General features: G+C 37.4%; 1 protein-coding gene across 2 annotated transcripts in view; it reads left to right on the top strand.

The window, feature by feature from the left end:
* GLCCI1 (glucocorticoid induced 1) overlaps window positions 1-17,740 on the top strand; it is a gene marked incomplete at both ends in the record, with an annotated part of 119,386 nt that overhangs the window by 22,057 nt on the left and 79,589 nt on the right. For both annotated transcript variants that reach the window (XM_079711581.1, XM_079711580.1), the window contains one exon: window positions 13,222-13,373. In XM_079711581.1, the coding sequence (XP_079567707.1) occupies window positions 13,222-13,373 (152 nt within the window). The remainder of the gene's footprint in view (window positions 1-13,221; window positions 13,374-17,740) is intronic.

Raw genomic sequence — 17,740 nt, 5'->3', positions numbered from 1 at the left:
ACTAGGAAAACTGGGGATGTATAGCCAAGTAGAAGGGTGGGGTAAGTAAATAAAAAATTACTAAGAGGAAAGAAACATCAAAATAAGGGGGATTCTGGCTAAACAGACCTAAACAGGATTGTTGATGAAGGCAGGCCGGGTGGTCAGATATTACATGGGGGATGGTGGAGATGAGGAACCTAATCAGATATCCAGCGTGATCAATATTGAGGGTGGGGGATTCTGGTTAAACTGACATAGTAGGATTCTTGCTAAAATTGGACAATACAGAGATGAACACAGAAGCCCAAAAGTTAGGGTCTAATTGGAAAGAGTTCAGAGGAGCCTGACTAAAGTTTGGTCAAGGAGAGACTCTTCAACAGTGATAATACATTTAAAACTATAACTTTCAAGGAAGTAGCTCTCAATACAGAAATACTGAAGCAAATTTCTATTAACAAAACAGACCTTTAGGAGCTTCCCTGGTGGCACAGTGGTTAAGAATCTGCCTGCCAATGCAGGGGACACGAGTTCGAGCCCTGGCCCGGGAAGATCCCACATGCTGCAGAGCAACTAAGCCCGTGCGCCACAACTACTGAGCCTGTGCTCTAGAGCCCGTGAGCCACAACTACTGAGCCCACATGCCACAACTACTGAAGCCCACACACCTGGAGCCCGTGCTCCTCAACAAGAGAAGACACTGCAGTGAGAAGCCCGTGCACTGCAATGAAGAGTAGTCCCCGCTCACCGCAACCAGAGAAAGCCCACACACAGCAACAAAGACCCAACACAGCCAAAATAAAAATAAAAAATAGATTTATAAAAAACAAAACAAAACAGACCTTTAGTTAAGTTCATGCTTAACCTCAGTGAACCAATAGCAAGATATTCTCTACCCATATTTACTTTTGGTTATTTTTGATCACTAAATTAGGAACTATATCATTTCAGGTTTTTTTGAAGTTGAAGAAAAGCAACTTAATGTCTTATATTCAGTCTCTGCTCCATGAATTTGTTATTTTGATTTCAGTGATAAGGATTGAAATTATAATATGAAGGAGCAAATTCAGACATCATGAAACACTTATTTTCTCTTAAAAGATAAAGGTTTTAAATAAACAGTCTATAAAATACTGTAATACTTGGAGACTCAGGCTTAAATTCTTTAATCAAATTAATTTTTAAAATCTAAATTTTACTTTGCTTATATATTTTATTTAATTTTTCTTTGACACTTTGATTTTATAAAAAGGAGCCTACTTAATGTATTTTTTCAGCATTTCTTGTATTTTTTAGGAAGGAAATTTTATTTTAGTTAACTTTTGTGTGCAAAATGCCCTGTTTGGGTGGGAGGGAATCTTTCCAAAGAAGCTGTATTGAACTTTTTGTCTGTTATCTTTCTAAGAAAGCATTCCTAAGCATTCTGTCTAGAGTGCTTTGTATTTAGGTTTGAAGGTTCTTATTGTCATGGCTGGCATTCAGTTTAGAAAGTGACCTTTTTGAAGGAGATGACTAGAAGTATAAATTTACTAGATTCTAGAAGGTTAGCTGCTAAGTGCAGATTTCGAAGAATTGTTCGACTTTTTTGCAGCAGGATATTTTCTTGGATTTATGTTCAAACTTTCAGTGCCTCTAAATGGAGTAGATTATAATCAACAAAATGATTTTATTTTTGAGCACCTGCAACTCTAAAGGATCTAGTCCCAATCCTTTAGACATAGGTTCTTAAGCTTTTAGTACCATTAGATTCACTTGAGATAACGTATTTAAAATTCACAGTTTGGTCACACTAGCAGAGAGTCTCACATTGTTGATGAGAAATTGGGCCCAGTATTGAGCATATTTAACAAATGTCTAACATTTGTCTAACAAATGTCTAAAGCAACATTGAGAAACGTTGCTTTAGGACCTCAGTGGTTCCCAAGGCTGATGATGCATCTGAATCAATTTGGTCTGGTTTAAAAAATATGTTGAGGGCTTCCCTGGTGGTGCAGTGGTTGGGAATCCGCCTGCCAGTGCAGGGGACACGGGTTCGAGCCCTGATCCAGGAGGATCCCACATGACGTGGAGCAACTAAGCCCGTGCACCACAACTGCTGAGCCTGTGCTCTAGAGCCCGCGAGCCACAACTCCTGAAGCCCGTGCGCCTAGAGCCCCGTGCTCCCGAACAAGAGAAGCCACCGCGATGAGAAGCCCGCGCGCTGCAACAAAGACCCAACACAGCCAAAAATAAATTAATTTAAAAGAAAAATTAAAAAAAAATATGTTGATACCTGGTTCCACCCTATAGCTACTAAATTAGAATCTCTGGGAGTGTGGCCCAGTAATGTGCATTTTTAACAAGCTGCCTGGTGATGCTTATACAGAGAACCACATCTCAGGATCCCATCTTTGAGATCCATTGCTTAGTTCTACCTATGCCTGAGGGCCTTGAACCTTTTTGTTCTAGGATTTCCCAAGATCTAATTTCTAGGTGACATACTGTATTAGAAAGCTTTTGCTATTACTTCTCAGACATGCCCAGATGTTGACACTGTACTGACTAAAAAGTATTGCCTTTTTTTTTTTTTTTTTTTAACCATTCTTTAACATTTTTCTAATCAATACTAGGTGATTTAAGGCATACACACACACACGTACACATTATGGGATTTAATGGCTGCTTCTTTTTGAACATAATTGTTAAAACATAAAAAGATTTTACACACTTTAGGAACTTAAATTCAAGACAAAATATTATTATATATGTGTGTTTTGATACTACTGACTAACATTGTTAATGTGATATTTTTATGTAAAACTAGTTATTTAACTTGAGTTCTATGTAGAAAGGTCTGGAAAAATTGGTATTTGTTACTTAGTTATCTTAAGCGTTTTGCTGAATTGTGTGGCTTGAGGATTCTTTAGAGTTGTAATAAATGTATGGCTTGAGGATTATTTAGAGTGGTAAATAAATAAACTTTGAATAAAGTAAGAAGCAGTTCATTCTTGGTGGTGTTACAATGGCTAAGTTTCATGCAGTTACAGTCTTTACACAGTAGTTGAAGGAATAATAGCTCTTTTTCAAAAGGTTTAAATGCTTTCTTAAGTTCAGATGTGCTTTGCTTGTAATAATCAGTGTTTAATGGAAAGCTTTGATGAATAATCTTTCTTGAGAGCTAGACACAGAGAATCAACAATTTTTATTTTTTAGTTACTTATGCACACTGAACCTATGAAAAAGGCTGGAGTGTGTTAAAGCCCAAGAAAAGAATGTGAGCACTTTTTATTATGTGTGTTAGTTTACATTCTGTATGGCTACATTATGTCACTCAAAAATATTGCATCCTCTTTACCACCTGGTAAGGTTGGTTTAGAAGGTGTAGTGGCTTGTTTCATATTTCTCTGTAGCTAAAGTTCTTAAAGTTTCTAATAATGACTTTTTTTTTTAATTTGCAGAAATTCCACTTAACTTTGTTACAATTTTCTCCTTCAGGTTAGCTTCTTCATACATCAGATTTCCAAACTCACTAACCAAGTCAATCTTCAGTCACTGCTACTAAAGTAAAAATTGTTGGGAACAATTAGTTTAACATCATATTACAGTGCTCTGGCAGTTAGATATTAAGCAGTTTTGCCTATTTAGAGTAATGCCTTGTATGCTATTCAGATGCAGAGTTATCTAATACAGCCCCTTGTTTTTAAACCTATTATACTATTATCACTTTAAAGTTAAATTTCCAATTGGCTGTTAGAAAGCAATAATTATTTTGTATAGTCCTCAGTACCCAGAAGAACCCCAGGCCTACCACTGCTCCCTCATCAGGGAGGGGAATTGGAGGAGGAAAGTACAACCTGTAGATGGATATAATGAGCAAGTCTTTTTACAGAATGCTACATGAGGAGTCATTTTCTGGTCCTAACAATGATGACAGTACTGGAAATAGATGTGATTTTTTTCTAACCATCATATTTTATTGCTGAATTTAGTTATTCTCTATTTTATCCTCAAATATTTAAGTAGGCGATGTTAGCAACAGGATTATAAGTGGCATGGTAAGAGTCTTACTACTTGAAAGTTTCCCTTGATGTAGTTAGAGTACATCATTCTAGGTATCTGCTGCCTAATTTATTTTTTGCATTGTTTGTTTCCTGTCCTTCATTGGTGTGCATGTGCCATAATATACCACTTTATATTGTAGTTTAATTATACATATTGTATCTCCCTCAACCAGAATGTAAATTCCTTGAGGAGAGTCTGAAACTTATTTTGTAATTCCTCTTGGTACACAGAACAGTGCTTTTCATATATAGTAGTAGACATTCAGCAAGTTTTATTTAGTGGTAGTGATTACCTGGTTTCACTACATATGAAATTACTGTTTTCCTGATGCCTGTTTAGCTTAAGTAATGATAGTAAGTATTTATTTAATTGATTTTCTTTCATACTTTAGAATATTTATTGTAGCAATTTTATTGCTAATATTAATTTTTTATTAAATTTTATTGTTATTTAAGCTCTTGTAAATTCAAAGACTGTTTGAGTATACTAATGTATGTTTCTAATTGATAAGGTATCCTCTTGTTTGATCTACTTGAATTGAGGTAATTTTGTAATAATTAGTAGAGAAATACTGTGATCAGTTAAAAACTAAATACATATTCTAATCACAACTGTAATCATGAAATAAGAAACAATTTATTGTGTTGAATATATAAATAGTGTAGACCTCCCTTATCCACAGGGGATATGTTTCAAGACCTCCAGTTGAATGCCTAAACCTGCAGATAGTATTATACCCTGTATATCCTATGATTTTCTTATACATACATACTTATGATAAAGTTTATTTTATAAATTAGGCACATTAGGGGTTAACAACAATTAATAATAAAATAAAAGTTATGTGAACATGGTCTCTTTCAAAATATCTTATACAAATATAATGCCTTTTCCATTTTAACTAAGTACTTATCACACACTGTGGCCCTAACTTTTGCAGTTTGAGGTGCAACAGCAAAGCAAGCCAAATTTCTTTTTCCTTCTTCACAATTTCACAGATAAAAGATTTGTTCTTACCATAGATCTTAGCAACCAGAGCATTTAATTTTTTTCTTCATTTTTTTTTTTTTTTTTTGCACTACGTGGGCCTCTCACTGTTGTGGCCTCTCCCGTTGTGGAGCACAGGCCCCGGACGCGCCGACTCAGCGGCCATGGCTCACGGGCCCAGCCGCTCCGCGGCATTTGGGATCCTCCCGGACCGGGGCACGAACCCGTGTCCCCTGCATCGGCAGGTGGACTCTCAACCACTGCGCCACCAGGGAAGCCCCTCTTCCTTTATTAAGTTGAGAACTTTGACATTTTCACTTCAAGGGAACGCTTTACAGCTTCGCTTTGGCATATCCAGATTGCCAGCATCACTGGTGCTTTGGGCCATTATTAAGTAAAATAGTTGTTATTTACACACAAACACTATGATACCAAGACAGTCAATTTAATAACTGAGACAGCTAGTTAAGTGACTTAACATGTGGGATATGCTGGACAAAGGGATGATTCACATCCCAGGCTGGATGGAGCAGGATGGTTCTCATCACGCTACTCAGAATGGTGCACAATTTAAAACATTATTATTATTATTATTATTTGCTGTACGTGGGCCTCTCACTGTTGTGGCCTCTCCCGTTGCGGAGCACAGGCTCCGGACGCGCAGGCTCAGCGGCCATGGCTCACGGGCCCAGCCGCTCCACGGCATGTGGGATCTTCCCGGACCGGGGCACGAACCCGTGTCCCCTGCATCAGCAGGCGGACTCTCAACCACTGTGCCACCAGGGAAGCCCCTTGGTTGGAGCATTTAATCCATTTACATTCAAGGTGATTATCAATATGTATGTTCCTATTACCATTTTCTTAATTGATTTGGGTTTCTTTTTGTGGGTCTTTTTCTTCTCTGTGTTTCCCACTTAGAGAAGTTCCTTTAGCATTTGTTGTAAAGCTGGTTTGGTGGTGCTGAATTCTCTTAGCTTTTGCTTGTCTGTAAAGCTTTTGATTTCTCCATTGAATCTGAATGAGATCCTTGCTGGGTAGAGTAATCTTGGTTGTAGGTTTTTTCCCCTTCATCACTTTAAATATGTCCTGCCACTCCCTTCTGGCTTGCAGAGTTTCTGCTGAAAGATCAGCTGTTAACCTTATGGGGATTCCCTTTTATGTTATTTGTTGCCTTTCCCTTGCTGCTTTTAATATTTTTTCTTTGTATTTAATTTTTGATAGTTTGATTAATATGTGTCTCGGCATGTTTCTCTTTGGGTTTATCCTGTATGGGACTCTCTGCACTTCCTGGACTTGATTGACTATTTCCTTTCCCATGTTAGGGAAGTTTTCGAGTATAATCTCTTCAAATATTTTCTCAAACCCTTTCTTTTTCTCTTCTTCTCCTGGGACCCCTATAATTCAAATATTGGTGCGTTTAATATTGTCACAGGGGTCTCTGAGACTGTCCTCAATTCTTTCATTCTTTTTTTTCTGCTCCCTGGCATTTATTTCCACCATTTTATCTTCCAGCTCACTTATCCGTTCTTCTGCCTTAGTTTTTCTGCTATTGATTTCTTCTAGAGTATTTTAAATTTCAGTTATTGTATTGTTCATCACTGTTTGCTTGCTCTTTAGTTCTTCTAGATCCTTGTTAAATGTTTCTTTTATTTTCTCCATTCTGTTTCCGACATTTTGGATCGTCTTTACTATCATTACTCTGAATTCTTTTTCAGGTAGGTTGCCTATTTCATCTTCATTTATTTGGTCTTGTACGTTTTTACCTTGCTTCTTCATTTGTAATATAGTTTTTAGTCATTTCATTTTTTTTTTTTTGATGGGTGGGGCTGTATTCCTGTCTTAATGATTGTTTGGCCTGAGGCATCCAGCACTGGAGTTTGCAGGCAGTTGGATAAAGCTGGGTCTTGGTGCTGAGATGAGGACCTCTGGGAGGCCTCACTCCGATTAATATTCCCTGGGGTCTGAGGTTCTCTGTTAGTCCAGCGGTTTGGACTCGGAGCTGCCACCACAGGAGCTTGGGCCCAACCTGTGGCCTTGGAACCAGATCCCATAAGGCTGTGGCGTGGCAAAAAAAAAAAAAAAAAAAAAAGAAGAAAAGGAGCAATACAATAACAAAGAATAAAAAACAAAATAAAATTAGAAAGATAAAAAATATATTAAGGGGCTTCCCTGGTGGCGCAGTGGTTGAGAGTCCGCCTGCCGATGCAGGGGACACGGGTTCGTGCCCCGATCCCGGAAGATCCCACATGCCGCGGAGCGGCTGGGCCCGCGAGCCATGGCCGCGGAGCCTGTGTGTCCGGAGCCTGTGCTCTGCAACGGGAGAGGCCACAGCAGTGAGAGGCCCGCGTACAGCAAAAAAAAAAAAAAAAAAAAAAAATATATATATATATTAGGAAAAATAATATAATTGAAACAACTGCAACAAGGTAAAATAAAACAGAAAAAAGAAAAAGAAAAAAGGGGGATGGGGGAGCAGAACAAGCCAAAAGGAGCAGAACAATAACAAAGTATAAAGAATAAAATAAAATTAGAAAAGTAAAAGATTTATTAGAAAAAAATAAACATAAATGAATGAAGAACAATTAATCAACAAGGTAAAACAGAACCCCAATCTAAAAGAGGAAAAAAAGGGGAAAAAAAGCATTGGCTATGGGGGGAGGAGTTTAGGCAGGGGTGGAACTTAGGCAGGGGCAGGGGTTACGGTGGGGCGGGACCTAGGCTGGTCCGGGGGGGTGACTTGTTTGAGCATGGGGCAGGGCCTAGGCTCAGGACCCATGCAGCCAGAAAAGGCTTTGGGGGCGGGGCCTGGGCGGGTAATGTTCAAGCATCGGGCAGAGCCTCTACTTAGGACCTACAGAAGGGGAGAGGCAGCACCTCCAAAGGAGGGCCTTCAGAGTGTGGAGTTCTGGGGTTTGGAGGCAAGGCCGTGGGTGAGGGTGTGTGGGTGTGGTTTAGGTCCAGCTCATTGGAGGGGTTCTCTGAGTGTAGAGGTAGGGCCCTGGGTGGGGGTGTGGGGGTGGGGCTTGGGCCCTGCGCAGCAGGAGGGAGGCTCTGAGGGCAGAGAATTAGGCCCGGGAGCCCAACAGGCTCTCTGGTGCCTAAGTGGACAGGGAAAGCACTGGCCGCGTTCCCTTCCATTCCTCCACGCCCCCACTCCCCATGTCCCCCGGGGTCTCCCCAGTCCCCGCTGGACCCCTAACCATGGGTGTGTCCCGCTGGGTGTAGGAACTCCTCCCCCAGCCACCCCTCAGGGGTTCCAGTCCCATAGGTCTGGCCTTTACTTTTGCTTTCCCTTCCCTCCCTCAGGACCCATGCAGCTGGAGGGGACCTTCGTGGGCAGAGGATCAGGACCGGGATCTCAGCAGGCTCCCGGAGGCCCAAGTGGGCAGGGGAGACCTGGCCATGCTCCCTTTTGATCCTCTGCCCTCCCAATGGTCCCCCAATTTCCCCCTTTGGGGGTGGAATCCCTTCCCCTCCCCCAGCTACCTCTCAGGGGCACCAGTCCCATCCCACCTCCACTTCTTCTCCCCCTCTCACTCCCCTCATGCCCCACGTTCTACCTGGTCACTGGAGGTTTCTCCCGTCCCCTTAGGTGTCTGTGGTCCCTCACCGGTGCCTGGTAGGTGCCCTAGTTGTGCGGAGATGTGAATTCTATGTTCTCCTAGTCTGCCATCTTGACTCTGCCCCCCAGTCTTAAACTTATGAATTATTTCTGGAATTTTCCATTTAATATTTTCAGACCATGGTTGACTGTGGAAAGTGAAACTGAGGATAAGAGGGGACTACTATAATGCAAAACCAGTGTTGATTTTTATTGTTGCACTAAATTGTAAAACCTGAATTGGTAGGTGATAATACCACAAATTAAATAAATAAAAATTTGGGAGAATCAAGGCTTAGATGTTGAGGCAGTTAAAATCTAACTCATTGCCATGATAGTTTGGATAATAGGAATAACTCATCTTGTTAAAATAGAATCGCACTGCTTATGATGAATCTGTTGGTAAATAAGGCCCTACTGATATTTGGTTAAGTGGGGTTATTATGGCTTATCATATCTTGGAAGAGTACTATCCTTGCCAATTTTTAAACTTATTTTGGATTTTTACCCTTCAAATAATTTACGTGGAAATTTATTAACAAGTACATATCTTTGAAATTTTCCTTGTGTGAGCATTGGTGAGAATCTTTTAAAGCATATGTTTGAAATATAACCTTTCAAGTATATTTACTTCATATACTATAATTTTTTAAAAAAATCATGACTGGTAGAGCGAATTTTATAACAGGATATCGATACCATGTTGTCCTACCTTATTCTTTCTATTTAAGGCAGACCGTTTTTGTTTTTTTGGTATTGGTAATGTGTGATGCTTGTTTACACATTCTTAACACAATTAAGCAATAGCAGTGTATCACAGAATTAGAGCTAACTGGCCAATCTGTAGATTGAATTTAGCACCCAATTCATATTTTTCCCTTTTATTACATTATGTTTATGGTAACCGCATGGAGATATAAATTTCAGGAAGTTTCCAGTTCAAAAACCTCAGGCTCTCACCCAATATAACACATTTATACAACATTTAAAAGTACAAAAGCTCCTTTTGGTTAAGGGACAATACAAGAAAACTCATGAATTTAATGACACCAGAAATGCCAGTCCGTGCTGTCCCAGAAAATGGTTGCCAAATCTGTTTCTTGGCTCTCTCATTGGTAAGAATGCCCCCCTCTGATACTCAGCACAAAGTGAGTGTTTCTACACCAAATGTTGGAGCCTAGGTTTTCAGAGTCCAAGTTGATGGCCGCCACTGGTCCTTGGGACTTGGGAGCACCCAATTTAAAGTCCCTTATCCCAGTGGTCTTCACACTGAAGTAAGGCCACTCACTTATGAGATACAGGAAGAAAATGTAACTTCCATTTTTTTCATACATATTTTTATTTTTTATATTGTGTAAATTTCTACTTAGGTTTACACTATATATAACATATTAGTAATATAATATATACCTCATTTATAAATAAATAACTGCACATATTGCTGCATACTTAGATATTTACTATTAGGAGTACTCAGTCAAAATAACTTGAAGACCACAGTTCTGACAGTAGCTAATCAGAGAGAATGGACACTAAGGGGAGAAATGGGATCCTTTGAAAGTGATGAACAATATAATAAAAAAGTATAGACTAGAATATTATATGTATCAAGGGATTTGTTTATATATTCTTTATATACTTATTATAAAACATAAAAATGATCCCTATTGTTCACCAAGTTAACAGGGGTTTTAATAACTATAAGTAGACTACATACAACTTTCATAATAGTTTGGAGCAGTTTAAAGTTCAGGCACAAGTTTTTCGCATATGGTGGCTTTTCATTTTCTGGTTGTGGCTGACCTTTATGTAGGCCTTTTTTACTGCTATAAATGTTCTTTTTCAAGGGATAAACTGTTTTTGTCTTTTTTTTTCTTGGTGCAGGGAATGTAAAGTAACTTATAAAAGTTTTAAACAAATTATTATAAATCAGATTATGAGAGACATGTTAATTTTCCGTGTTTCCTAAAGTTGCTAAAATTTGTGCATATTGCTTTTATAGCCAGAAAAAATATTTAAAAGAATTAATAGAAGTAACTTCTAGTAATAGAACTAAAAACAATCTGCATATCTTCTAAATTACCTACGGTAGGGGAAAAGGTAAGAAAGAGAAAAAGAAGTAAACAGTAAAACATAGAAAACAAGTAGCAAGGAAGAATTATAAGAGGAAGAAAAAAGTTATGTGACAGGTTTAATCAAGTTTGTTATAACAAATATAAGTGGGATGAACATACCTTTTATAAGGAGAAGACATACTCTAAAGTTTTTTCAAAAAGCCTAATTGCATACAGTATACAAGAGTGACACCTAAATAGCATGATTGAAAGAAATTGAAAATAAAAGAATAGGCAAACCAGATACATTATAATAGAAAGAAAGCATAAAGGGGTGATAATGTTCAATTTGACAGAGCTTAAAAGTAATAAATGGAACAGACTACAATGGTGAAGCATATAAGCCATAATGATGATGTCATGAATCAATATGTAACCAAATTATACAGAACTAAATTTCTATAAACTTTTTTTTGTTTGTTTCTTGTTTTTGGCCACACGGCACAGCTTGCGGGATCTTAGTTCCCCCGATGACCAGGGATTGAACGCATGCCCCCTGTAGTGGAAGTGCAGAATCCTAACCACTGGACTGCCAGGGAATTCCCCAGAACTAAATTTAAATGATAAAAATTGCAAGAGATAAAGAGAATTGTTATATCTTAAGAGTAGTTTAGAAATTTTAGAGTAGTTCTCTAAGTCTGTGACAGATAAAGCTAATAATTTTATTATTACTATATTCTATATTTTTATTTCAGCTGATGTACAAGAAAAATAACTATTCTGAAAACAGAAAATATATGTTCTCCATGACTCATGAAATATTTATAAAAACTGACCATGATTTTTGGTTACAAATAAAATTTCAGGTGATTCCAAAGAGTAGAAATAGATTGTCCTGACTCTCTGCCTATGGCAAAATAAAATTAGAGCTAATAAAGATAGGGAGGAAATTTTGTAATTCTCAGATCTTCTCTAACACTCTTGGGTCAAAGAAGAAATCAGAACTGCAGTTTTAAGATAAAATTGGCCCTCCAGCCCTCTGTGTCCAAGGATGTGGAACCTGGAGAGGTGGATGGCCAAATGTAAGGGACTTGAGCTTCCTCAGATTCTGGTATCCGTGAGGGTCCTAGAACCAGTCCCGCACAGAACTGAGGACAACTGTATGTAAATAACATGATAGTTCACAGTATGCTGCATTTTCTTTTGTTTTCCAATTTAAAAAACCCAATTTTGTATTTTGGTTTCAGAAGGATAGTTAAAGGACAGTATTCAATAACACATGTTTCTTGGCCCTCTGTAATGTGCAAGACATTTTGTTTGATGTGAGATATAACTCTGAGTAAGACTGAGCCTTGGTGCTTGTAATCCACTGGATTTTATTATTCAATGCACATTAGTAGTAACTTATTTGAGATGCATGTATGAAAAATCCTTTATAGTTTCTTTGTAAAGAAACTATAGAGTTCAGTATGATCATTTTAATTTTCAGCAGAGGTACCTATGGTACCTATATGGAGAGGAGAAGTAGATTATTATAGTAGGTTGATTGAACTGTGTAGAATGTCTGGAGATCTTGGTTCCTTTTTACCTCTATCACCTGTTAGCAGTTCTGTTTCATTGGACAATTTAATTTTATCCCCCTGGGCTTCAAATTCTTCATCCATAAATGAGGAAGCTGAATTAAAATGTAAGATTCTTAATACATGTTATTTTTGTGTAGCTGTGAATAAATTCATTCATAAGTATTGAGCATCAACTTCTTTTCAATCTGTAGGGACCAAACTTATGCTCTAGTTGGGGAAGAAAGACAAATTTAGGGCTCCACGCAAGCAGAGAGTGCATATATCTTTAAAAAGGACAGAGATGGAGAAAAGAAGGGCATTGGGAAAGGTTTCACAGAGGCAGTGTGACACCTGAGCTGATCTTGAAGATAAGTTTTTGTCAAGTGAACAGGGAAGGAGAACATTTTAGGTGCAGGAGATAATAGAAAGTATAGAGGCAGAGAAGTGAGTGTTTTACATTTGGGAAATTGCAGTTAGTTTGTATGGCATTTAGTAGTTAACATGGGTTTATGGAGGAGTAGCAAGACATCAAGTATTGATGTATATGGGAGCTGAATTGTGAAAAATAATGGGCTTTAAGTTAAAGACAGTGAATAACCATGGAAATGTTTTTAAGCAGTGGAGGGAGGTGGCACTGTAAGATTTAGTTAGGGTGGATGCAGAGATAGCATTTAGGAAACTGGCAGTTGAGACATGATGAAGTCTTAATTAAAGTAATGGCAGTGGAGATGATATACAGGTTTTAGAATAGGTCTCTAAAATGGATGGGCTTTGTAGGGTGTGACAGCCCTGGAAGTGTATGCAAAATTTAATATGTGAATGTATTTTCCTTTGGGAGAGGGTCTATAAATTTCATCACATCATGCAGGAGGGCTATTAGGGTAAATATATATTGTAGGAAAAATTGACAGAGTGATATTTTACAAACTATGAAGGTTAAATAATTTTAAGTTTTACTTTATTCATTAGTGACTAATCTTTTTTCACTTTTTTATAGTGGACAGGCCAAAATCTCATCAAGTTCGAACCTCTGGTACAATAAGGCGAACCTCTTCTTTGGATACGATAACAGGACCTTATCTCACAGGACAGTGGCCACGAGATCCTCATGTTCATTACCCTTCATGCATGAAAGATAAAGCTACTCAGGTAAAATAAGCAAATCAAAATCAGTTTTATTATCCTGCAGTTCTATTTTTATCACAGTAAAGAAAATTAATTTAATCAAATTTTCCCAGTTATTAAATACATTCAACCAAAGAAGAAAGCCATTTCTTTTTTTTTTCTTTTCTTTTTTTGCGGTACGCGGGCCTCTCACTGCTGTGGCCTCTCCCGTTGTGGAGCACAGGCTCCGGACACGCAGGCTCAGCGGCCATGGCTCGCGGGCCCAGCTGCTCCGCGGCATGTGGGATCCTCCCGGACCAGGGCACGAACCCGTGTCCCCTGCATTGGCAGGCGGACTCTCAACCACTGCGCCACCAGGGAAGCCCGAAAGCCATTTCTTTTAATAAACTTTAGACTAAGTATTTTTATCATCTCAGTTTTGAAAGTTTTAAAATTATTTAATATTTAATAAATAGCATATCAGTCTACATTGTGTGGTTTTTGAGACTTATAGTTTTAGGAATTATTTTCCTACAGAAATTAATGACTAGTAACTGTATGAGAAAATACAGGCATGACTCGTTTTACTGTGCTTTGCTTTACTATGCTTCTCAGATATTGTGTTTTTTTACAAATTGAAGGTTTTTGGCAATCTTGCATGGAGCAAGGCTATCGGCGTCTTTTTTCCAACAGCATTTGCTCACTTTATGTCTCTGTCACATTCTGGCAATTCTTTAAATATTTCAAACTTTTTCATTCTTATTATATTAGTTATAGGGATCCGTCATCAGTGATCTTTGTGTTACTATTATAAAAAGATTATGACTTGCTGAAGGCTCAGGTGATGATTAGCATTTTTTAGCAATAAAGTATTTTTAATTAAGGTATGTATATTGTTTTTTTAGGATGTAATGCCATTGAACACTTTAATAGAATACAGTAATAGTATAAACATAAATTTTATATGCACTGGGAAACCAAAAATTTGTGTGACTCTTTATTGCGATATTTGCTTTATTGTGGTGGTCTGGAACCGAACCTGCAGTATCTCCAAGGTATGCTGGTATAAGTAATTTTTGAAGAAAAGCTTGCACAGTTCCTGGAAATAATTTATAAAGTATTAACACATGGCTAAGGAAATATATGTTAAAGGATTTTTTTTTCTGTTTAAAGCCAAAACTAAAATCCTTGAGAGAGAAATAGAAAATTTCCTGTTTGTCACACCTTCTCTATTTGTGGATCAGAGCTTTTGACTTGAAAAGTCTTCCTTCCATGTCAGAAAAAGATCTGAAAGCATCTCAATTTATAATTTCTGAATTCTTGACCATATCTTTATAGCAGTAGTCGATTAGCATTATGAAGAATACTAAAAGTATAAGAGATGGTTATTGGCCTTACAGCATAGTTAGGAAGATAAGATGTAAATGTAAGAAAATTGGTAATAGAAGATAGAGTATTATTAGGTGTTAGATGAATGGAGCATTTAAATGTAAGGGAATTCAATGGAATGAGAACATTTTTGGCTTTGTGGGTTAGGGAAATAGAAGGATTAGAGTTTCATGTCTGAAGAACGAGGAAAAGGGGAGAAAATTTTGGACATGATCTATGAGAATCTTCTCCAGTTTTGTAATTTTCTCAGGCAAGCTTGAAACCATAAAATTAGCTTCTTTATCATGCATCCTATCAGTTTTGTCTGTTTTATGTCACCCACTCCCAGTCTTTTGCTTTCCATTCTTTGTGAGGGAAAGGAGCAGTTTGATATGGTAGGCAGTGGGATTCTCAAGTAGAAAGAACTAGCAAAACTTAGAGATGTGGACCTGCACACTTAGAAATGGTCACAGATAATTCAAAACTATCTTTCTGGAGGAGTTGGACTCACAAGTGTGAAGAGTGTAGGTATAGAGTATAAAGAAAGAAGGTCAAGAGATCAAGGACTTAGTTTTTAGAAATGCACACAAGGGAAGGATAAAAAATTAATGTATTCACCTGGTAGCAACAAGAAGAGAAAGGAATTTAACATTTACTGACTGTGTACCATGTACTTTGTGTTTTTATATCCTGTGTTTTCATTTAATTCTCACAAGAACGTTATAAAATTACACGATGGAGAAGCAGAAGCTCAGGGAAGTTAAGTGACTTAGTATCATAAACCTAGGAATTGTTGGAGCCAGGTTTCTAATACAGGTTAATTTGTCAGCCAATCTGAACTTCAATTTTATGGTGCTTTTAGGATAAATGGAATAGTGTGTGTGCATGTGTGTGTATCACCTAGTAGAGTAATTGACATCATTCTTAAAAATGGTAGCTATTCTTTTTAGGTTAAAAAGAAACCCTACCTTTTATTGAATATATGCTTTATGCTGACACTCTCCAAAAACATTATCTTATTCATTCTTCACCAAAACTCTAACAAGAGGAGACAGAAAAAGAGCAAAAGCTAAGAGAAGAAATAGTCTAGCCTTAGAAACCAAAGGGAAAGTTGTTTTAAGAAAGGAAAAATTATTAACAGTATCAGGTGCTACCAAGAGGTCATGGAAAATAGGGACTAGATTTAGGGATTAGGGGCATATTGTCTTGGAGAGTAAAATATTGATAATATGTTAGAGAAGAAAGCTCAGATATTTGGGAGTTAAGAAGAGAGTGATATAGTGATAGAAGATAAGGGCGCTGGGTAGGTTTCTTAACCACATCTGTTTCTTTATCTGCACAATGGGATTAATGAAACCTAACTCATGATAATGTTGTATGACTAAATAGGGTAATATTTGAAGTGAATATGGCAATACACATGTTAGATTATTAGTAGTAGATACAGACAGGCCCATTTGTAACATCTGCAGGATCTGGAGCAAATATAAATGTAGATCTACATACCATATACATACTAAGTTAAATTAACAAACTGTTACATAAAATTCCCCCAAAAGCCTGAAGTCCAGGGTAGGGGCTTCTCTTGCCTGGGTCTGCTCGTAGATCGTCTATTTGAGAAACCTGACATTGATAGGAAGGCCAAATATAGGCCTCATTTTACATATGATATACTGAGGCTTAGAGAAGTTTAACTTGTACATGGTTATATAGCTAAATAAATATGAAGAGATCTGAATCCAGATTTGGCTGATTCCAAAGGTTTTGTGTTTTCTCCAGTTCCTCACTGCCTCTCATAGTAATCACTAAAGTGTATTGCACTTGACCTAGTACTTGCCTTACAAGCCTAAGAAATGGTCTTGCCCGGAAGCATTATTAGTTTAATTGAAGGTATAAGAGATGAACATATGTAATGGTTGTTATTGTCATGCCCATACCTCCTTGATTAATTCTTTAACTCTTGGGGAAGGAAGTAGATATTTTTATTTATTCAGTGGAAATTAGTAAACAGAAAGTGGTACCGTCATTGTGCTACAGATATTAAATACCTAGGCTGTCTGGCTTTAGTGGAGGGAATCTCTAGTATTTTCTACCTTTCATATTTCCATATTTCAGCTACCTTAATTATTGAGGGTTAGAAATAGAATTCTTATTGTTTAATGTATTTATACATTGGGCCTTTTTAAAAGAAGTAGCATAGTGTTGTGGGAAAGACTATGGACTTTAGAGACAGATCTTGTGTTCAAATCAAGGCCCAATGTGAGGGAACTTCCTGGGATAATGGAATTGTTGTATATCTTGATAGAGATTTTGGCTACATGGGTGGATGTATTTATTAGAACTTACACAAGTATACAGTTGTGCATTCTAATATATAACTTAACTTTTAAAATATAGAATATAAATATTGAAATCTAATTAAGATGTTTAGAGGTGAAGGATACTGCTATCTGCAACTTACTTTGAAATGAGTAAAAAAATGAGATCAATAGATGATAGATAGATGAATATATATGTGATGAAGCAAACGTAGCAAAATGTTAAATATAGATTCTAAGTGTTGGCTTTCTGAGTATGCACTGAGAAGTTTTTTCAACTCTTCTGTTTGAATTTTTAAAATAAAATGTTGGGGGCAAAATCATGGCCCATTGAATTAACTGCTATGTGTCTCACACTTCAGTTTCCTTTTTTACAAATTGCAGTTAATAGTACCCAGGTTGCACATACACATATTTATTCTGAGGACTAAAAGAGACAGCTTCACATTTTTGAGGCCAATGGGGAGATGGATAATTGCCAGTTTATTAGACTAATCTGTGTAGCTTAATAGAAAAACTAAAAACCATTTGTAGAATTTGATGTTACTTTATTACATTAACCCTGCTGATACAACCTTTTTAAACAAGTTTATTACTGACACTTAAAACTGAACTTGTAGTTAAGGTTACTATAATCAGACAGTAGCATTTCCTCAGTTTTCACCCCACAGTCCAAAGTATAAATCTTCATCTATGGACAGATACGAAATCTACATGTGAATGTGA

The sequence above is a fragment of the Hyperoodon ampullatus genome (genome assembly GCF_949752795.1).
Source record: "Hyperoodon ampullatus genome assembly, chromosome: 9".
Classification (NCBI taxonomy): domain Eukaryota; kingdom Metazoa; phylum Chordata; class Mammalia; order Artiodactyla; family Ziphiidae; genus Hyperoodon; species Hyperoodon ampullatus.
The sequence above is the reverse complement of the archived record's forward strand: the minus strand, read 5'-3'. Positions and strand labels throughout refer to the sequence as shown.